Here is a 20,696-nt window from a genome sequence, read left to right as displayed (position 1 = left end):
CATGCCGTCTCCGAAGAGCGTTATTTTAAACGTAAATAGTTACCCCCTTTTCGCAAGCTTTCCGCGTGCTTAGGGTTTGCTATCTTTCGTGTCGGCCTCCGATGGGCATTTCTAATGAACGAGGGCATCAGGACACGGAACGAATAATCAAGCCGATAGGAAAGGGTATACATTGTGTATGTGCATATTATATTTCCTTGCTTTATTAACTTTTTCCCTTCCACCCCGCCCTGTCGATGGCGAGAAAAATCTGACCGATGTCAAGCGGCCGGCCAAAGGGGTAATATGATACTTAGGCCGAGGGATCGGTTTTAATTAGCGGGCAAGACGTACTTGCGGGAAACTGGAACGCGTATGTATAATTTCCAGGCTCCCTGAGGGAATGAAAAACCAATCTAATGAGCTCAATTAAGGGAAACATAGGCCTTTAAAACATTGTGTTTCATTTCCCGTACTTATTCACGTTTATGGTAGTTTGTCAGGAACTCGTTTTCATTTTTTGAAAAGATGATCTCATCGAGAAACTCAAGTTTATAGACATCCTTCGGAGAAGATCACAAGGGTGTTCCAAGGTTTTCGAAATGATTACCTCCGGTCTTGGCTAAGACAGTCGTCTTCTGGCGTTGTTCAATCCCACGGGTTGGATTGCCAGATGCAGCAAATGCTTTATTATTCACTTACTTCATCCAACTTCAGCACGGAACCTTGACCATCTAAATGTTGTTGCATCATGCCAAATTCCCACCAAATGCCACCCAAAAATAAGTTTTGTTTTTCCTTTCTCAGGCATATTCTATTGCCGGTCCCAAAGCTTCCGTTTCAGGGTTGGGCAGCTATGAGGTGACTGCAGCAGGTCGGTCGCAAACGCCTTGACCGATGGTTTTTGTGGGTTTTTGCTATTTTGTTTCGTTTTTATTTTTCGGATGCTTGACCACACCGGTACCGCGGATGTTTGCATAACATTTTGTTTGCCTTTTGCAAGGCACGAAGCAATGATAAGGTATTTTTGAAATGTGATCGAACGGAGTGTCAGCTTTCAGCGAACCCGTTGCGAATAAACCAAACTGTTTTTTTGTTTGTGCGCAACCAAGGATCGTGTTCTCCACTTATCCAATGGTTATCTAATGTGCAATTCGATAAAACGCATCCCATTCGATCGGTCACGCCCATTGCGGATGATACGCGAGATGAGTGTGGATTCCATATGAAGTTTCAAGCTTGTAGCTGATGGTAATGTTTGTTGTTTCACGGTTTTCTGAAACCGGCTTATTTCGTTCCATCTCCGGTGGTGGCTTCGGAATGGAAGCAAGCAACGCCATTTAATGGATATCGTAACAATTATTTTCATTTCAACGGTTGGTTCCAGCAAGACTGGGAGGGAGAGGCTGAAACTGAGCTATCTGGAATCCGCACACTCGAGATGGCGAAACCGATGGTATCTATCGTTGTTCCTATCCACACTCGCGGGAGATATTCTAGCTGAAGCCAAAGAACCTTCGTCCCGTTTGGGGTTGTGTTTGGAAAAGCCACAGCGCGCCACCACGGCTCACTTGCAACACAATCCGATACTCGTGTGAGAACCCGATTCCCGATTCCCCCAAACCGTCATGGTGACTTGCGCGTTCGAATTCAGAACCATACTTGGTGGAGGTGTACCGTGTTTCGTACCCTCCGCAATCTACATGGCTCAACGCAATAGCTCTGCTCCGACCCGACACCATCATCCGACCGCAAGTTTTGCCCGAGTGCGATCGCTACCGCTCCACCCCCCGGTCCAAGGCTGCTGGATGGTTCGTTTCGAGTCCGTAGTCGGGTTTACACAACTGGTGCTTCGATTCAAACCAAAGGCCATCTACATCCACCACTTGTGCTTGCGGTCATGCGTGCGAAGGGAGGTTAGGTTTTGCGATGATGCATTAATTATACTATGTTCTCCACGAAGGTTTAAGAGCTCGGGGTGTGGAGGGGTGAGATTTGCAAGCGTAACCTGTTATCGGTTCACATCGCCTCTTAATCATCGCGAGGAATTACGAGCGGAATGTTCGATCGATGTTTCATTCGATTGCTGAAGTGTGGAATAGAAGATATATAGGCATACGGTGGTCGATTGCTAGAACGATCCTTAACCGTGGCAAGGTGTTGTTCTGGAAATAACTGACTGCTACAAAGTCAGTCTGTGTCAACTTTCGACAACAAAGATTATCTCAACAGATATTCCACTGGTGTGGTACCAGACTAACTTCCACTTCTCCAAAATTGTTCCTACGACACCGGACGACCTTGACGGTGGCGGGTTCAACTTTGTCCACACCCTGCGCGCGTGGCAAAGTGCTCCAACGAAATTATACTTCATCCAACGCGGTAAAGTAGCGCTGTCGTCGTGTTGTGTCTCGAGTCCATTAACTTTGATCTCGCTTGCATCTGGCTCAGGTGGCTCTGGGTTGGAAGCGATGGCACAGCTAATGGAGGACCCTGTCTGTCGTTTCATTCTCGTGACTTGCGACTCCAGTTCCAAACTGTCGACGATCTTTTTGTGTGTTGGTAAAAACGACAAAGTATACACGCGCTCGGCCCACGTTTGGCCCGCACAGAGAACAACATTGTGTACGGAACGGTTCACCTCCGTCAGTTCGTTGGATCTTCAAGCAAGGCTCCGTACGATCGCTCTCCATCTGCGAGATGTTGTCACCTTGAAGATCTGAGGGTTTGCGGATTTTTTTGTGTTCGGCTTTCGGGCAAACAGACCGATCGATCTCGATGAAGTCTCAGCGGATCCAAAGTCGAGAAGGTGTGAGGTGCAAAGTTCTACCCAGTCATGGAGGGGCTCTTTGTTCGCCATTGACCGTCCGTTGTCGGGCTTCTCGGGTCTCTCGTTAGCCTTGGGCTTCTTTCGCGTGAGATCTAATTGACCTCAACCTGAGGGTGGGACGAGGAAAGTGCGGCTTACCGACGGCGCTGAAATGAATCATCATCGTACTTGTTCTCATGGAATCGTCGAGCACGTCCCGCCGGTCGCGTTCAGATCGATTAACCTGTCCGCCGCAGACTCCCAGCGGCGTCGAGGCTTACCGTAGAATTGGAAGTAAGTCTGAACGGTAGGTTCCCGCCGAGAGCAACTCGAACTCGACGTGGGTACGAGGGAATTATTGCTATAAAATATTTCTGAACCATTCCGCAAATGGTCAGTCAATAAAGCGCGGCAGCTTGGCTCTATATTAGGTGGACATAATAACACCAACTAAGGAGATGTGGTTTTATTCTGCCTCATAAATTAGAATCTATACAGCCAATTCGTGTTTTTCCTAACCTAAGGATTCAATGATACCAACATTGTCTTACAACCATTTGCTTGCTGATTACTTGATCTCTCAATTTTAATGCTTCCAAAGCTAGGGTTTGATGATTTCGCACAGCTTCAAATGTGTTTGGTATATTGGAGGCTCTCTCTCTTTTTCCCATCGGCATGTAGAAACTTTTACGACTCTAGCCACCTTCTGTGCAAGTCGTAGGTGTAAATGCCCCATGGTTTAGCACTTCAAACGATTTCCTTCCCAAACCCTGCCCAAGAGACGGTCGTTAAAATTTATCTCCTGCCGAGAGGGGGGTAGGATGTTGACTAACGAGCGACCAAGATGCTCGCCAACCTACGCACCTTCACCGGGGGGCGGTCCGTCGGTTTAATGCACCGGTTGCCTGTTTTCGCGCGTGTGGGCATCGACCGGATAGCTCCGGTTAAATCCTTCCCAACCCGTGGGGTCTGATGCCGCCCAAACCTATCGGATACTCTAGCGATCCCGGCGAACACATAGTTCCGAATCCGTGCTACGTCGGAGGAGATTTATCACCATCGGCTCTCGGACCGGCTCTCGTACGGTCTGATCGATCGTTGGGGCATTTCTTCCACCACGCCACCTTAACGGTTAGACACGGTTAGCAGTGAAGTCGTCGGCCACCAGACGCCACCAGCCTGTTATGCATACTGATTGGTTTACTATCACATTTTTTGTCATGCGTTTCTGCTTCTTTTTGTGGAACCGTGGCGTTGTGGTTATACGCTAGTCGATAGCTCGCGTTATAAAGCACCACCGGACGCGCATCTAGAACGAGTTGTGCCAACCACCACCCGGCGGCGGCGGCACCGTGGGGGGGAGCACTGTGTGTCAGTGTCGCGTTCTAGGGCACCCATCCCCCCGTCCCCTAACCGGTGGTGCGATAAAACCTGTTTTCAAACCACGATATTCGATGCCACCACCACCAGCCGGTCAGGGATGAAGGGGAAGGGTGCAAAAAGGGTTGATCTTGATTAGGACCTCAAAGGTGGTGGCGGGGTGGCTTGGAACGTGAAACAGAATAAAGCTGTTTTCAGTCGCGACAGCAGGTGCAAAATGTTTCTTCCAAGTGGTAACAACACGGGAAGGGCCCGACGATTACGACATGCACTTGTTTTTTCTTCTCCTTACGGTTAGAACTGCGTTGGTTAGGTGCCGTTACCGTGTACTGCCGTTCGATTGAGGAGTCTTCAGGGGGTAATTTCAGTACCCCAACCGCAACCGGTTGCAACACGGTGGTGCGCTAATTGTGGAAAAAAAATTATCTTCAAACTAAATGTGAGTTGTAACAAAGCCCCCAAAGTATTTCATACGTACGCAGACGAAGGAGATTGTGTCCTACAAACCGAGGCGCCAATGAGGGTAAGCTCAAGGGTTGACCCGGGCCCGGTGACGGCGTCTCTTATTTTATCTCGCCACAAATGTATCGGTAAAGATAAAATAGAGGCGGTTAAAAATACATGCCATGCTTTGCTATCGGGTACGCTATCGAACTCACCCGTAATCTTATCGGGATGGTTTACGATAAACAACTAATGTTTCCTATTTCATCGTAGCGGAAACCAGTGAAAGTGTTTCCTGTTTGTAAATTTAACGCGGATACGGTGGGTTCATGTAGTTTGAAAACTCATGTGTTACATAAACCATAAAATGACCTTTCGTTTTTCTTTTAAAACAGTAGAGGTTCATCTGAGTTTAAATAGCTGAAAAAAGGTTATTGTAACATACTTTTTTATGCGTTAGATTTTTTGAATAATAACACATTTGTCTGATAATCTGGATTTTGAACCATACTGTACAGACGTTGAATAGAATAGCTTGAAAGCATACAAAAATAATAATGTTTTTGGGGTTTCGAGTTTTAAAATGTAGCATAACCACAACTACTTTACAGGGATTTTCACATGATATCATAACAGTAGCAGCATTTATTCCAACTGCAGCACATGATATTTAAACAGTACCAGTAGATTTTATAACGTTATCATGTTTATTATAACTGTGTCAGTTGAAATCAGACAAACCCAGATGGGTTAGTGACAAAGTCAGATGCGTTAGAGACAAAGTCAGAAGTGTAAGAGACAGTATTCTATGAGCTATTTCAATACCACCATATGTTTTAGACAGAACTATTTCAATCACCGGTGGATAAAGCTTAATATAGGTGGCAACTTCTGTAAATTACCTGCGACATGAAAATTCTGACATGTTCTACGCTAGTTTACTAAAAAGAAAACTATATGAAAATGAAAAATATGTCTTAACAGTTGAAAGCAAATGTTCAAGGAAATAGAAATAATCAATCAATAAAAATTGCATTGCCCAAAGATATGCTTTGTTTATCATATTTCTATTAGATAACATGCGACTGCATACTACGCATCGGAAGTGAACCATTAGAGATTCTTGGCGTGTCGAACGTGGCATCATGATTTCCCAAGAAAACTAATCGCTCTTCCAACCACGAAGAGGATAATTGAAAGAAGTTTCTGTCAAAAAGTCGCCCGAAGCGTCAATTCGCTTCCGGCGACAACGACAACGGAGTTCCGATGAAATTTCCGCATCTTGCATCAGCGGCCGGATGTTTTCCATTTTCTCCGCCAGGCAACGTGGAAAGCCAACCGAAGTGTACGTGTCTCCCCGCGGGAGATCGCCAGTCTGGATGGAGTGTCACGGCCGAGGAAAGTTCGTGCGTGCGCGCTTTGCGGCGTATGCTTTCGGATTGGGGTTTCAGCTCTTCAGCGAGACGTGTCTGCCTCGTTCTTAAGGCACGTAACCGATTAACTATCCCTTGGTTGCGTTTTGTTTTTTTTCGAATTCCACGAAGGAATCGGCTTCCCCAAAACCAGTAGCCACATGCGGTGGCCTCACCGCTTAGATCGGCGGGGTCTTCCGTGTGTCCGAATGGGCCGACTAACAAGCTGCCGCGACCGCCTGTTGCCACATCACATCGTTTAAATGCTGCCTAATTCGGGCACCGGGGGAAAACCTCGACGGATCGGCGGGCATTAGCGGCATTCAATCGTGGCGACAAAATGGGCTGCCTAATTGCGTGAACCGAAATTGGGGCTAAGCCTTTACGTAAACGGTCGATGTACTGGAGGAGGCCCGGGAAACCACCGGTGATGAATGGCAGAAACAACGACTCTCGGCTTCGTTGGCATCGAAATGGAGCAGATTTAGGTTTTTCGGTCAGCTGTTTTGTTGGTAGGAGGAGGAGCAGTAGGCGGAGGGATTAAAGCTTGCACTTTGCAGATGCCCCATGCTTTTGGTCAATAGAAAATCCAAATAAATTGTCCAACGCAACCGAGCATGAATGTTGATTCCATCCCCCCCATGCCATTCTCAACTAAACATTGCTCCCCTTTTTTCATTGACCCATTTCCATTTATTGTGAGGGAAATTTGAAACGTTCCGCGGATAGGAAAGAGTAATTTAAATACATTTTCATATCATTCGGTTGAGAAAAATCGTTGATTTTTAATTAAATAAAATCTAAAATTTGTATCCTGAGCAATAAAAAAGCCTAGTACAAAGAACGGATTTATTGCAGAAATAAAAACATTCCCATCCGTTGCACCGTCATTCGATGTCAGCGGAATAAATGGCTTTCCATATTTGGTCGGCGCTACCGACGCTTTCCAGACGTACGACTCTCCTTGCACCAGTATTGCACCCACGACGACGGCCATAATGATGGCAATTACAATTAGATATAAAAATATGACCAGCCATGCCTCCACGGTCGGGGGGTCGGGGTTGGAGGGGTAGACAGACGAAGTTGCCAATGTGAGGTCCCTTCAAACCGTACCAAATGATCGCTGAAGAGCAACAGAGAGAAAACCAAAATGCACATTCATATGCACTTCTCCGCGGCGAAGTGAAGTTTCAGCGATGTGTGTTGTGTTTCCATTTTGGAATTGCAATTTCCCCACACAGCCTGCCACCCTTCACCGACCGCGAACGCCTCGGTGGGAAGACGCCGGTTATGGGAGTGCACGGGCCGTGATTCATGGCGCAAGTGTAGGGGGTCGTCTGGGGGTGCAGGGGATATAGTGTGTGGCTGTCGATGGATGGATGGAGCGAAATCGTCGGGGCGAAAGGCGACCGGTGTCCCAGGTTGGCCATCCCATCGTAGTGCTTGGGGGTTGAGTCATCAGTTGACATATCGGGCCCATCGGAAGCGTTGCGGAACACATCGCGTGGTGTTCGACGAGATGGGTTTCTTCGACTTTCTGCTTCTGAGACGACACCTTCCCAGAGCTGACCGCGGGAAGCAACTGGAATAGGACACGGTCCGGAATAGGCTGATAAAAAAAACGATCAAAATGTAAATTGTGTACGAAAACCTAGAGCAGCATGGTCCTTCGTGTTTCACCATGGAATGAAAGCGAGCTGAAACTCAGCGGCAGTGGTTCTCAATCACTTGTGCGGAAGGGTTTGTATATTGTTCAGCCACATTTTACAAGACACTATTTACAAATCTATCAGTCAAACCAACATGTTGTATCTAACCTAATAGATGATGAAGGGAGATAGGGATTTAGAAGCTTTAGTTGTAATGATAAATTCGGTACAAGCATTTTCATGCCGATTACGCAACATTACGCTTGTGTTTCCCCTTCCAACACCCTCGCATCCGCTCCCACATTCGATGGAGAAGAAACGCAACCCGAAAGTACAATAGCCGATGATCTCATTTAATATCCCCCCCGGTGAACATCATCGTTATAAAATGGTTTAACATATGTTTGGCCGTATGCATGGGCTCGTGGGAGACGCTAGATATCGCACCCACCTACCTTTAGTGCAGTTTAATTTACTGTCGATCTTAAACCTAATTTGCTCGACGCTTTAGATCGGATCGCGAACCGATCGGAGAAGAAGGGAAAACATGTTATCGGATCAATGCGTTCGCTTTATTTACGCGATACATTAGCTGGACGATAACGTTGTATTTTATTGTTTTCTTATCAGCTTTTAGTGGACGAACTACTGATACTCGTTTTGTGGTAAATCAGAGTGCAGTTCTTGGTCCCTTCTCTATCATTAAGTACCTCAGTTTAGATATTTAATAAATGAACGTGATATAACGATTAAACAATTTAAATATTTTTAAATTCAAATTTGTCTTCTTTTAACAAAAAACAAGAAGAATAAACAGCCCTTGCTATCGATCAAACTTTGAAGCTTCGTCTAGTGTCTAACTTAGCTGCCACTAGACGCGTTTAAATTGTGACAGTTGTGTCAAGTTTTTCGTTCAATTCCCTTCGTTCAAGTCGGTTACCTTGAAACGATTATTCAAGAGGCTATTAAAACTTTTCTCAAAAGATATGGCGTTTTTGTTGTTTTTTTTGACAAATAATTTACATTAATAGTTCTCTGTAGCGCGGTCTATATTTTTCCTCTTCAAATCAAATTATTTATCAAAATAAAATCGAAATAGAATTCTTACCCGCAAGGGTTCGTTTGCAGCTTGGAAAATTGCATAAATCAACAACGACAAAGCATTCCTTTCCATTTCGTGGAAAAAGCAACGCTCATTACCGGACAAGACTTTGCGAGATTGCGCCAACCAATTGCGGCTTGGAGATTGGTTTCTGCTTTCGGTTTTATTACGTCCTAACGACAACAATTCTACGGAAGTTTGCCGTACCTAGTTTCTAAATGCAAGTCCGTCGGTCACACAATCTATGGCTTGGCAAATAAATTACGCCACGATCTAGGTTTTCCTCATTAATGTTATGATGCTTTATGCACTACACCATTTCGAGTGGTTTGCTTGCTAAGTGGGGGTGATTGTTTGTGTTATATAGTTTTTTTTTATTCCAACTGCAATCACATTACCTTGCACCGACACGCTTTGCCTCCGCTTCGCTGCAGTTTTGACCTCAGAAAATAGTGAAGCTGGATCGTTGTCATTCTTTCGACCCATTTTCATCTGGTCGGTACATTGCGCTTTTTGCTTGCATTTCTTATTTCACATTCCACTTTTTTTTTAGCTCTTGTATGCACTTACGTCACTCAGTGCATGAATCATGTTGCATGATTTTTATTTATTTTCTCGCGTCAGGGAGAAAAATCTCTTGCTTCAGCAAATCAAATCTTTTTTTGTGCTTTGTTCGGTTCTCTCTTTTATCAGCGAAGAAAACGAAACGTTTTCTTTTCAAGCGGAACCAAACCCGTTACTAAAAACAAAGATAAAACAACAGAGGGAAACCCCGCTCTTATCTTGTCCATTTAGCGTACTGATATTTAGACAATATAGTTATCTTCTATATCTATATTTACCGGTTTTAACCGCAACAAAGAATTTGATGAGTGTGCTGGCGCAATTCGATCGAATGTGTGGCAAAGGCTGTGATAAATTGCACTCCACAAGTCACCGGGAGTGGGTCTTTGTTTCTTCTTTTTATTATTTCCTAGCCGGTAGCAAATATCGCTTATATAGTAATTCCAATTAGAAAGCTAATATAACTTTACAGTTTTTATTTTCAATTTATTTTGGTAACATTTTAGGTTCTTTTAAAGCCTAAATTTGTAATACATTTTAACAAATATTTGTTGTACTAGGATGGTTCAACTTTTGTTTGTTAGTTAGTGCTAGAAAAAACAGAACTAATCGTTTACATTTTAATACGGTGAACTAATTTTCTTGTCTCAATTCTCTACCCTTACAGAAACTGGACATAACCCCGTAGAGGGTAACGATGGGTATGTCTAGAAATTAGTGGAAGTGTTCGAATATCAACCGGCGAGACGCGCCGTAGATCGAAGGTCCGGCGCCATGACTGGAGCCGATGCCGGGAAAAGAGCGAGGAGTGTAATCAGATAAACAAACCACCAGCTCCAAGGTCGGCTGCGAAGCAAAGCGAAGGTGTTAATCCGGTTCTGACAGAGCGCGCGAAAAGTAAATCCCCGCCACCGAAAAACAGCTGGATAACGCGGAGGTATCAGTCCGGTTCCTTCGAGGTACTTACACTTAAGCCGCGAGGCAAAGCTTCTTGTTAATTGGAGCAGAAAGTACGCAGTGGCTCCAGTTCCGAAGTGCATCTATCCTCGCACACATCAAAATGTCCGATATTTGTGACTTCGAGTGGTCCAACAATCGGTACCGGCACAATCTGACCATTTCCGAGCTCAAGCTCGGCTTCAACCGGAACGAACCGACCGACCGAAGCCGCGCCCTGATCGCCCTGAAGGAGCTGATCGGGGCGAGCCGGGACTACGCGTTGAAGGATAAATCCTGCTTCCAGGACGACGAGTTCCTGTTTCGCTTTCTGTACGCGCGGAAGTTCAACGTCAACGAGGCGTTCCAGCTGGTCATCAACTATCACGCGTACCGGCAGCGGAATGCGGCGCTCCTGCAGCGCCTCTCGGTGCTGGACGAAACGATACAGATCGCGCTGCGGGACGGATTTCCGGGCGTGCTACCGAACCGTGACCGGCGCGGACGAAAGGTGCTGGTGTTCTTCACGGCCAACTGGGACTACGCCTCCTACTCGCTAGTCACCGTGTACCGGGCGATGCTGCTGACGATCGAGAAGCTGCTGGAGGACAAACAGAACCAGGCGAACGGTTTCATCGCCATCGTCGACTGGACCAACTTCACCTTCCGCCAGTCGTCCAACCTCAACCCGAAGGTACTGAAGCTGATGATCGAGGGACTTCAGGTATGGTTGATTTATATCGTGTTATACGATGCGTTTGAGTATCCTATGCATTGCTGATCACTAACCGCCCTTGATCGCGTTTTTCTTCCCCTACACCAGGACTGCTTCCCGGTCCGGTTCAAGGCGATCCACTTCATCGGTCAACCGTGGTACGTGGAGGCGGCGCTCGCCGTCATTCGGCCATTCCTAAAGGAGAAAACGCGCGCTCGAATAAAACTGCACGGCAGCAACCTGTCAACGCTGCACGACTGTGTCGCACGGGACATCCTACCGACGGAGCTGGGCGGCGAGGGGCCGACATTCAACCCGCTCAACTGGTACCACGAGCTGCTCGAGTCGAGCCAAACCGTCACCAAGCCGGCACCGTCCTACTGTCTCAGCCAAACGCAAATCTACACCAAAACGCCGGCACAGTTCGCACCGTGCCGGATGGGCGATCTGTCGCCCGCTCAGTCACCCTCGCCCTCGCCACCGTCCTCGCTCTCGTCGGCGAACGGGGCCGAGTTCCTGAAGGCGGCGACCAAGGCGGCCGCCGTCAAGATCGGCGTCCTGACGGCCAAAGCGAACGATCCCGCCACCAATACGCTGCTGGGCGTTACGACGGGCAACGCCGGGTCGGTGTGTGATTTGTGACGACGGTCGGGAGGTGTGCCGCCCGGCAGAAGCTGCAGCAGCCGGGGCGCCCTAGTAGCGCCCGCTAAAGACTGGATCGTTTCGGTGGCGAAGGCGGGCGATAGCCGGCATTGCGCTTTGATGATCTCATGCCAGGTACAGTCACGCTCGTGGTATCTTCTCTAAGTCGACGATGGGTCGCACGAGGCAGGAGAAATCGGTATCTGCCTTGCAATACGTGTAACTCCGGACCGCGAGGTACATGTAAAACATGTTTTTTGCTTAATTTTCACCCAAAAGGCACACGATAGATCAACTAAGTAATTGGTTCCCAACGAGAAATCGATCGTAAATGTCCACTAGTATACCACACAAAAAAGTACAATATGTCAAAGCTCAGCCATTACTTTGAGTGTTGGGAGTTTGGATATTTCTCAGCCTTTTCTTGAAAATCCTTATTACATTTTATCTTCTTGAGATCAAGTGTTATCTTTTAAGATAGAACAGAACTGAAATGGTTATATTAGTTTATTTCATACCAACATGTCGGCTCGAATAATTTATGGTATAAGGCATCTCTTTCACGACTCTCTACATACGTGTGGTTCCCTTTTGTAAACTACTCGCATTACTGTTTTCTTCAACGCTGGCTTTCTTGGAACGTCGTGTTAAAAACTACCTTTCCTAAACCCCAAAACTCACGTGATATTCCTACAAATCACCGCTATTGAAGTTTCATTGTATGCATGTGCGTGCTCGTTTTGCGAACATATCGTTTATCAGCCCTTCGTACCTTGCTTCTTTGCTGCGTCGTTGAAGCCCCGTAGCTTCGACGAGGGGAAACTTGATATGGCGCCGTACCTGCCCGGTCGGGGCACGAATAAATCCGTCATTCCGGTCGCCGATGGTCAAGGTTTCGGCCGAGGCCGGACATAGTCAATCGACGCCCAACATAACATGCAACCATGTGCGCTAAATCTGTCGACATGGAGCACACACAGAAACACACAACACCCTCCCCTGATCTTCCGGCCATCTACGGGAGGAGGTGGCCTTCAGTGAAGCACTTGGCACGGACCCACCACCGCCACCCAGTATTGACGCGTGGTTCAACCTGTGTCCTTCTTTCCGCTGCACAAGGAAATCGAACCAAAACCGAACCACCGACCAACCGGCCCCGATGGAAAAAAAATGAACCAGCGAAAGGAAGAGAGAGCCCAAGGCGGTGGTGGATCTTGCGTGCAAGGGTAATTTCCGCTTTTGCATTTCATGTCCCCACACGCATCCATGCAGTTCGCAAAGGGGGGGGGGTGCCTAGCCATTTCTTTCAGTCGCGACCAAAACGACGACGACAAAATGCGGTCAGCAGTGCGATACGCACGTTATTGAGCCCCTATATGGGCCCGGGTGTACACTTGGCGGAGAGAAAGGCCGGTCGGACACAGGCTCTAGTCCGTCATGACGGTCTCCAACGGGTACCCTTTACTTTGTTCCCGCTCGTAGTCGAAGCAGTAGTTGTAGTAGTAGGCCATGGAAAGTCGCCACCTGGTTGTGAAATGGCGACCCTGGCGGAGAGTTAATAGACCCGCTTAATAATAAGGTTAGTTATGCATGTTTTCTTTCGCTCGCCGCAAGTGCACTTGAAAAGCTCTGGCTCCCCAAACGTAACATGAATCACCGAGAAAGTGAGATTTCGAAGTGCAGTTAACTTTGTTTTCTCAGTTGTTGTTAAATATTTCTCAGTTTTTAGTTCACTTTCTTAGTACAGAACCTTTGCTGTATAAGGTTTTCACTGATTGTTGGTTTAATGAAAAATCGTCTTATGGACTACTTGTAATTATTTGATGCTTTATAATTTGCTAAAGACGACCAACTTTTTTAATAATTCAACGTTGGTCATTTCCGTTGTGTATCTCTTCGCTTCACCTTGGAGTGTCTCTGTCCAACTCACTAGTCCACGCCTTGGGCATCAAATTCAAACAAACCGGTACCTTAAAGCATATACATTTTACACTGTTGTGATATAAAATGTCCCGTTCGAATGCTGGTAAATGTTCCTTGTGCCTGTGTGTTTTTTAAATTTATTTTACTCACACACTCTCTATCTTGAAGCTCGCTCTCAAAGGCGATCTTCAACGAGGTTGCACTTAATTGCATCCCCGGTACGGCAATAATTGCCATTCGCCTTGCCAGCTCGTCTTCAACTAACGGACAGGAACGAACTCCACGACCGGGCACTACCCACGTTTTCGTTCATGTGACACGTTTTTTGCACCTCTGCAATTTATAAACGTTAATCAAGAATGTATACAGCCATGATAAACACACACAGAGGAAAGGTATGAGAGTGAACGAGATGTAGTTAACCATTTAAACAATTTGGATTGAAGTAACAAACATGATTTCACGATAGTTGTCCAATTTATCGTGGCAATACTATTTAGGGAAGTTTACTCACGATCGTGGAAAGTTGGGAATCATTTATTTGTTGTGTTCTTTCAATATATATTTTTTTCGGCCGGTTGCATTTATCTGTAAGTCCTTACAATCACCTGAGCAAATATCAAAACTAGGTACTTTTTCTCGAATTCTTTTACTAAACAACACACCATGTCACTATCTGTAATAACAGCTCAAAGGAAAAAAAAGCAGACAAGAATTTAATTAGGAACAAACGCACAAAGAAAACCTTTAAAAAGACTAAGAACGAGCAAATCAGAGCAAAATCGAGGGGTAAGAATGGCGCGATGAAAAAAAATCAGCGAGGTCCCCGGACGATGTTGGTTTATTTATCCTGAAACAAGAACCGGACGTCCTTTCGGAGGGTGTCATCCTGCAACGAAAGAGGCACAAGCAGACAAATAATTAAAGTTTAAAACTAAAAAAAAACAACGAGCCGGTGGCCTTAACTACGAAGGTTTCGCTTGCATACATTTAACTAAATTAAGAAAAACGCTGCGAGAGAATAGATTTCCAACCATAGAGTGATAAGAAGATGGTGTGCATGGTTTCGCTACACGTGATGATATTAAGTGGTCCGTCCGGTCGAAAGCTTTGGGACAGTTGCAAAGGTAGAAAACAACAAATCCCATGATACTGTAGTCGTTAGAAGCATGTTTTGTTACATATTACCGCAAAATTAACTTAAACGCACCTTCTTCGGTGAAGGTCCGGGTCTTTGTATCCAATTCGATATTGGCTTTCCTTCGCAAAGGGGATGCGCAGAAGAGGGTAAGCCGCTTTTGGTATTTATACGACACATATTGTCCTAGGTTAGGGTATTGGCGTAGCTTAGCGTTTTGTATAAATTTGGTACGCCTCAGCACGTGGGATGTACGCGTGCAAGAGCGAAATCGTTTGAAAAACTGCATTTGTAAAATAATAATTCACGAACAAATAAAATAAAAATAGAATGATAAAGCAAAAAAAAAACAATAACAAAGCTGAAGCATACATTAACGAAACCACCCGTGCTCCGAAATACCCTTCTTCTGTTCCGTGTGACGACAAAAGTGTACACCGTAAAATTATTTTGTGAAGTGTTTTATTCATGATGCGGAGTGATGCGTGATTCCGAAAGCTTCGTTTGATTCAAAAAAAAAAAACAAGATGAAACATCCATCGACACGCAGGAAGAAGAGGCCGTTCAACCCGACGAACGGGACGATGATCGAGTGATGGCGATGATTCACCACGATGGTAGGTTTTACGGAGCGAAATCAGCAGAATCTTAAGAGTCATTTGCGACATTCAATGACGGTTGCGCGGGCGGTGCATTTAGAGATGCATCTGTTTTTGTTTTGTTCGTTCACTTACGGCATGAATCATCATTTACGAACTAAGGCAAAGGTTTCGGTTTCTTCGTCTCCATCGAGCAAGCAACATTGAAACGCCAGCCCTCCGAGGTCAGCCGAGAGAAACGCCAGCCGTCCTGAAGGAGCCGGTAAAAGCACCGTAAAGGTGGGTAATCACAATTTACAATTTCTTCTTCAGCCAGGCAAACCCGTTCGTCGAACTTCGACGGATCGGTGAAACGGAACGGAAAAATTGTTTGCAATTCTGTTACGACTGGACATTAAAAATTCAGTAAAACCCGCTCCGGGGATGTTTGCAACGGTGTTTGGGAATTGCGCTGGGGTATATGAACCTCGTATGACTTATTGCGAGAAAACGATCCATTGCACGAGCAACTAATAAGGAGTGTTGGCGTTGAACTCGGGCAGTGGTGTCAAACTGGACGAAGGTCGAAGATGCGACGGAAAACAGAAGAAATCCAACTAATCAAAGTGATTAGTAATCGGTAAGTAATGTTATCTTTAGTCAGAAACATTTCGAGAATATGTGTCACATGATTTCTTAAATATTGCAGCGGTAGTTTATTAAAATAGTTTCTCCATTACCACTAAAACAGCACTATAATAAAGTTATAAGGTTTACAAAACAATCACGTAACGAAAATTGCCTTTTAATTTGATGAAGCATTCGCCCGTTTTCGATGGATATTTGGAAATGAAATTGTAAAAACCGACAAATTGACCGTTGGACCGTTCTAGTGTTAAACAATATCCCTTTGCGATCACCCAATCGATGGCATAACCTTGTTAATTATGTTTGCCACGCAAATTAAGCGCAAATATGGTTAAAACCAACGTTTTCCCTACCCCTACGGATAGACCGAATTTCAGATTTAAATACGAAAGACTCCGTTGGGTAATAAGCGACGAACCTTGAAATAAAAGCGCGCTCCATTCGTGCGAGCGAGATTGGTTCAAAATGGAGATAAAAACGGTTCACTAAAGCCCAAGGTAAGGGTCTCGTGCAAAATCTCCTTTCCCACCTACCACTAACCCCATGCGGTGCGCTTTTCAATGACGATCGAGGACGCGATGATGAACTGAAGCCATGAAGGGGAGATCGTCCGACTCGTCGAAGCTGGACCGGCCGGCAGTTTAGCGACGCTCGGTTATCCGGTTCCAGACTGAACGCATTCTGTCCTTTCACTTCGGAACCGTCCCAAACGCTCTGCCCCATTGGCCAATGGGGTACTCGTTTGCGACTCGGGGTGGGTTTCGATGCCGTGTACGGACAAGTTCTTACAGAAATCAGCAACGAAAGCGTCTCCGATCGCGCTGAACGAGAAAACGAGCGCGATCGCCAGGCTCGCCCCAAAAAGTACCGTGCTGACCTGTTTTCCGTTCCCGTGTCGCCGTTTCCGCTCCCCGTGGGGGGTTTCCTTTTCCCACTCGGGTCGACCTTTTCGCCAGTGTGTGCCTGTGTGTGTGTTCCACCGGTTGGGGTTTTGCTAGAAGTTCTAGTGTCTTTATCATGCTGTTTGTTTCGCTACCCCCGGTTGCCGGTTTTCCTTTTTGGCGATAATTTTCGGCCTGTTATGTGTTTCTTTCACTTCGTTCATCCCCTTACCCGATGCGAATCGCATTTCATGGACCATCTGCTGCCACTGCTTGCGGTTGTCGGTGACGCGATGTCGAAAAAGCGCCAAAATGGGACTCGCGGAAGATCGCCTACTCGCGTTCGGTCGTCGGATCACGTCGCAGGCTTACAGTTAGCAGCAACCTTTTCGCAAAGCGGTAACCAACTGCTCGATATAGGAATTTAAAAAAGATGAAGTAAAAAATAAAACAGAGGACCGTAAAAAGCAAAACAAAAACGAAACTTTAACACAGCAGTATAGGCCGGTATATCGTCGTTGTGGATGGAGCGTTTATGTGCTGAACTGAAGCGTACTGCAAACGAACACTACGTAATAATGCTGCACGCCGCCAACATGTGAGTGTGGCATCGTAGGGAAGTTTGTGACTATATTTTCCTGACCACATCAGGAGCCCACATATAACCATCCGCTAGAGGGGTGGTTTTATGTTGCGTTTTTCGTTTTCGCCTTCTTAATGACGAGTGGCCTATGATGTGAGCACGAGACGGTATCGACCATGGTAAGTACGTCATGCGTCATACGGCTGGAAGTTTCCTCGTGTGAAATGACGGCCCCTTTTCCTTCCTCTTGGGCGCATACACGTATGTAATAAGGGAGGTAGGCAAAGTTATTATTACATTACAAATAGTGTTCCTTGTGGTAAACGCGAACAAAGCGCGTGTTTTCACACAGATACGATGCAGTATGGTGGCAGTTTACGGGCACATAGAAATGCTTCAAAATAAGTGAAGTTTTAACTATAAAGGACGCAAAGAAATTGTAATTTGTTTTCGATTCTGAAAACGATACTTTTGTTCAAAATGTTCGTTCATCAGCCAATGAGGTAATATGCCATCTGATTGTATGTCACTTTTGTCATCTGTTTGATATAAATCAAAGGGATGAACTTTAAGTAAGCTATATAGAAAAATAGGTTAGTACAATGTGTCTTATATTCAAAAACTTCACAATTTATGTGGCAGCGACAAACATCAAAATTTAAAAATATAGGATCAAACAAATGTTTGTTCTTGTTGTTTAGACTGTATAGAATTCATTTTCCAATTCACTACTAAAAGTCAAAGCTAAAACAATTTCGCATGTCGAAAGCAGCCAACAACAAAAAATATCCTCTGGAACAGAAAAAAAAGTAGTTTCGTTTTAAATACGAATCCGCCACGATGCGGAAATTGTTTTCCTCCCAAAACCCGTCCAGTTCTAGCGAGAATGAATCCAGATGAGCCTAGAATCGTGAGTTGGGAATGACAGGAAAGATTTTTTTTTTATGTATAAACGAGAACCACACGTTAATTGATGCTAATTAACACTAGGAAAAAAAAACGAACGTCACACACAGTTCCCGTCCCAGTGCCCTCTCGTGGGGCCCAAAAATGTGCCGGATGAGAGATGGTGCTGTTGACAAACTGTTGACCGCGTACATAATCATCGGTGGCTGGATGATGCTGTTGCTCGGGAAGAAGCCCGAGATTGAATGTCTGTTGCTAACGGAAGTAATGGACACAAACGTGCTCACCTACTTTGGACGAGGAAAATTGTGTTCCGTACAAGCTTGGAGTGTAAAATGAAATAAACAACAGGTTCTTCAAAAAATACTCTAACAAACAGAGCAATGGAGGGTAAATTTATTGTTCGACATCTTATTTTCTAGCCGAGATTAGCATAGTTTACTTCCCTTGAAAAAGACGCCCTTTTTCTGTGATCATCTTTTGCGCCAGAATCGATCGATGAAACTGACAGCACACAAAGGTGAGACTTCCCCGTCGCCGTTAGCATATTAATTCAATTAAGTCTGTTTTAATGTGGAGTAGCGGCGACACCAACATCGTCTGTATTCCGCTAGCATTCGCCGGAAGCTCCACGTATGGCACAATTGCTGGACTGAAAGTGTGTGCAGGAAATGGCGAATAGTGGTGGTGGTGGAAAATGCTGCAACAGCATAGAACGAAAGGTATGACATCAAATTCTAATCCGTCCTCCGAAGCATACTACGGGTGGGTCGTGGTTCACGGTCACTAGGGTTCCACAACAGGTCATCAACACCAAGAGCCGTGCAGCACGCCGTCACGGCAGCGGCGATCGCATCCGGTCACCCCGAGAAGCTCGTCGGAAGCACCCATCTGCATGCACGACGAAAGCGACTCATTCGGATCGCTTCCGTTCGAAAATCGTCGATATGCTTGAAGTAGGTACAAATGTTGGGACTTGAAGGAATCTCATACAATAGTCTATTAAAATGATAATGACATCGGGAATGTTTAAAAAATGCGTTTTAGATTTACTTTAGACAAAAGACTTTAGACTATTTTTTTAAATAAAATGTTGAAACAAATTATTCCATCTTTATTTCTTTAGCTGCGGTTCAGAACTTTGTTACGTTTGGTTTCTTCAATTGTTATAATGTTTTAGCTATATAAGTTCTTCATTTCTATTTTGTGTAAAATCCGATAAAATTACTACCATCAAATAGTAGCTCGTCTATTAGAACTCTGACAGCTCGAGCGAACTGTTCCATTCTACCCAACAAAACTCGATCATCCAAGGGATACGTTGGATGATCATCTACCCCACGGGTTAACAAAGTCTCGTCCTGAAAACATTTGATTCGGTGCGACAAGAAAATCTAACATTTCACAAAGAACAATTATAGATAAATATTATTTAGATGAGAAAAAATCAAAGAAAAGATTATGTATGAATTCTAAACGTAATTATTTTCGACTACAATATATTGTAACAGAATTGTATAAATGAGTAAATTTTAATTGCAAAGATTAAAAAAGAAACTTCTTTCTTATATCACGTTTGAATGATATTTTCCGACGCGAAAAAATAAAAGACTCCCGCCTAATAAAAATTCAAACATCGTTTATGGTATCTGACCCACGGTTACTACGATCTGGTGTTTTTCGACACATGTGTGCCTACCCCTGATCTACGCAATGGACCGAAGGTTCATCGTACGCAACGCCGACCGATTGGCAATCGTGGCTAGGCGGAGGGTGGACAGCGGAAAAGCCCATATCGCACCGCTAACGGATCGGCGTGTGGAGCTACCCTCGACACCCCAGAGAAAAGCGGCCACTCGGCGATCCGACAGCTGGGCAGAATCCAGCGGAGCGTAACGGATACAGCACCCGAAGCGCTCCCGTAGCGTGCAACAATCCTTCTTCTTGGCCAGCATGTGGCGGTTCTTGCCGTTCCCGTACCATTCTTACCTACTCTGTTTGCTGGTCATTAGCGATTCCTGCTCTTCGTCCACCCTTGCCGGATTGAATAACTTCCAAGCGGAATTGATAATAACTTCCGAAAAGGGGAACGGCAGGTCTGCAAGAAGAAACGAAACGGAGGTTCAGTAACGCTATCTGGCGGTAGGGGGAGAAGCTTCTCTCTTGCTACTCTACTCACCCTTTAAGCAGTACCATAAGCGAGGAGGTTATTGGTGCTTCCGGTCTGGAACTTGGTGGTGTACCGGACCACGTTTACGATACGCCTGAAGGCGGTCGAAGAAGACAACATCCAAAATACCCCTGGCGAGCCTGTGCCCGGGGCGTGTGCCTGCTAGACACAAATGTGACTACGTGAGTAGCATTCCCAATGGCCGCTAAAGCCGACCGACTCCGGCAGAGTTCC

General features: G+C 45.5%; 1 protein-coding gene across 1 annotated transcript; it reads left to right on the top strand.

The window, feature by feature from the left end:
* Positions 1-10,402: 10,402 nt before the first annotated feature.
* On the top strand, positions 10,403-11,635 carry LOC131281407 (clavesin-2-like). The gene is made up of 2 exons (XM_058310736.1): positions 10,403-11,002; positions 11,102-11,635. The coding sequence occupies exons 1-2, from the start codon at positions 10,403-10,405 to the stop codon at positions 11,633-11,635; spliced, it is 1,134 nt and encodes a 377-aa protein (XP_058166719.1).
* The last annotated feature ends 9,061 nt before the right edge of the window (positions 11,636-20,696 follow it).

The sequence above is a fragment of the Anopheles ziemanni genome, chromosome 2, assembly GCF_943734765.1.
Source record: "Anopheles ziemanni chromosome 2, idAnoZiCoDA_A2_x.2, whole genome shotgun sequence".
In the NCBI taxonomy this organism is placed as follows: Eukaryota; Metazoa; Arthropoda; class Insecta; order Diptera; family Culicidae; genus Anopheles; species Anopheles ziemanni.
This window is presented reverse-complemented; position numbering and strand designations above follow the sequence as displayed.

What these genes read in the sequence shown, in the direction of transcription:
- LOC131281407 (XM_058310736.1), top strand. Translation starts at nt 10,403, where the DNA reads ATGTCCGATATTTGTGACTTCGAGTGGTCCAACAATCGGTACCGGCAC. An exon ending in TGATGATCGAGGGACTTCAG is followed by an intron (nt 11,003 to 11,101) that starts GTATGGTTGATT and finishes CCCCTACACCAG; the next exon opens with GACTGCTTCCCGGTCCGGTT.